Raw genomic sequence first — 2,547 nt, forward strand, 5'->3', positions numbered from 1 at the left:
CTCATCTTTTTGAGTGGGAGAACTGACTAAATACTTTTTTGCCCCACTGTACAAAGAATTGCTGCTATCAAGTTGGAGGCTAATAAAAGCATAATTAATCATTATTTAGGGAAAAAAAAAAATTTTCACTCTGTTTAAAAATGATCTTTTTACAACAGGACGTATCTTTTTCTCAAAGTTTTGACGGGAATCAAGAATTAGCTCCGCCAAGATTTTTTGCTGATCACTTTACAAACACCCTGAGGCTACTGAGATCAGAAGGTGAAATGCTTGGATTTACACTGGGCCCAAAAATTAAAACTACAGTTTTATATTCATTGAGGTTTAGAAAATTTGAAGCCATCCAAGCTTTTACCTAAGTAATGCAGTCAAACAGTTTTTGGATTGAAAAATAAAAAAATAAGGAAACATTTTTTACTATATTTCAGAAGAGGATTCTCAGTGTGATATGCATCTTGTACAGAAAAAAAATCTCTAGGTCTAGATTTTGTTCAATTTATCAAAGAAAAAATGTGTTTCGATATAAACTATAGAAAATATAGTATATGGTTAATGTTTTGGTAACTAAACAATTTTTTCAGACAACAGAAAAGCAGCATTCAATCCTTCATAGATATTTTGCAAGTCACATTTACTGTATCTTTATTTGCTGATTTAAATCAAGACTAAAAACATGTTTGTTTAGGATTGCCTTCGACTTTTCTAAGTTCAACTGAAACATCATTAGTTATTTTTTTTTCTTTAGTCCAACTGTTTTTAATGTTCTTTCTTGTTTCAGCATTTTTTAGTATTTATTTTTTTTCTACTTGCTTTGATTTTGTTTTATTTTCCTATATTTTAATCATGTAAAGCACTTTGCATTGTCTTTGTACTGAATTGTGATATACAAATAAATTGCCTTGCCTTTGCCTTGCCTTGATTCCTTTAGTAAATTATCATTATTCTCCTTACTACATTCATTACTTGTACTTTTTTATGTGTAGAGCTTGGAATTAAATACAATCCCTTGATATTGATATGGGTAAAATAACTGAAACAGCAATTATTTGTTATTGCAGTTGGTTTTTGTTTTCTATCTTGGAAGAAAAATAATTGCTTTACTTGGAAAAATGACTTCTCCTCCCTCTCTTGTCATTTCATTTAGAAGTAAACAAGAAATGTTACCTCATACTCTTGGGGAATCTAATACATTTTAAACAAGGGTCCACAAAACAGTTAAAGCTTCTCAGAGCTACCAACTGAATCTGAATTGATGATTGTGCTTCTGCTGTCAGTGCTAGTCAATCTTGAACACAACAGCTGGAGCTTGATCTCATAATGGACTTATTTAATGCTGCTTTCGGAGAAAACATTACTTTTGTACGCCCCCCATACTTTATAATTAGTGGATTTATCGGCTTACCAAACATGAAGTATTACTATGTCTTTCTCTTTTTTGTCTTTATCATTTCTTTGATCGGAAACACAGCTGTAATGGCTGTAATACATCTGGATCCTAACCTAAGAGCTCCAAAGTATGTTGCAGTTTTCAACCTTGCATTTGTGGACCTGTTAGGTAGCTGTGCTCTGGTACCAAAGGTGCTTGACATATTTTTGCTTGGTAACTATCGTGTCCCCTACAATGAGTGTTTGACATTCTTCTTTTTTTGCTACACTTGCCTTTCAATGCAGGCTCTAAATCTGGTTGCTCTTTGCTACGATCGCTTGATAGCAATTATGTTTCCTCTGCACTATCACGTTAAGGTTACTCAAAAGATTATGTTGTCTTTGATTGCCTCCTTCTGGCTCCTTGTTATAATGGCTAACCTAACTGCAGCTTGTCTTCTAACAAGACTTTCCTTTTGTAAGTCCGTAGTTGTTAAAAGCTATTTTTGTGACCATGGTCAGATGTATAAACTTGCCTGCAATGATAACTTCCCTAATTCAGTCATTGGCAGATTGTTCCCAGTGGTTCTCCTATGGCTTCCTTTTTTATTTATTGTGTCCAGTTACATTTGTATTGGATTTGTTTTAGCCAAAGTTGCTACAGCTCAGGAGAGAGCAAAAACATTTAAAACCTGCACTGCTCATCTCTCATTAGTAGTTATCTATTTCCTTCCAATAATGATCACATTCACCATGAGTTCAAGAATACCTCTGAATGCCAGGATAATAAACTTGTCTTTGACATCTGTTTTTCCACCCATGCTAAACCCAGTCATTTATGTTTTGCAGACACAAGAAATAAAAGCATCGCTGAGGAAAATATTAAAAATCAGGGGGCAGTTCAGAATTAAAGAAAAAAAAGGATCTGGTTTAGCCAAAATATAAACATATACGAAGAAATGTATGTTTTTTTTTGCATTGTTATTAAGCTTATATTTACTTTTATATTGTAGAGGGACCATTTAAAGTGAGAATAAGAAATGCAACATTTAGTGATATAATGATGTTATTTGTTTTGTGTGCTCTAACCAAAAGTTCTTAGCATTAATGAACATACTGTAACAACTTTGTAAACTTTATGAGACAATTTTTAATACCCATGAGAGTCATGACAGAAAATAT

At 32.9% G+C, this 2,547-nt stretch overlaps 1 protein-coding gene across 1 annotated transcript; it reads left to right on the plus strand.

Annotated features, from left to right (window-relative positions):
* The first annotated feature begins 1,317 nt into the window (after positions 1 to 1,317).
* LOC107088108 (olfactory receptor 2AT4-like) lies at positions 1,318 to 2,310 on the plus strand. Its single transcript, XM_015380055.1, has one exon. It carries the CDS (start codon positions 1,318 to 1,320, stop codon positions 2,308 to 2,310), a length of 993 nt encoding a protein of 330 aa, XP_015235541.1.
* Positions 2,311 to 2,547: the final 237 nt, after the last annotated feature.

Source organism: Cyprinodon variegatus, unplaced genomic scaffold, assembly GCF_000732505.1.
Source record: "Cyprinodon variegatus isolate N-32 unplaced genomic scaffold, C_variegatus-1.0 Scaffold207, whole genome shotgun sequence".
NCBI lineage: Eukaryota > Metazoa > Chordata > Actinopteri > Cyprinodontiformes > Cyprinodontidae > Cyprinodon > Cyprinodon variegatus.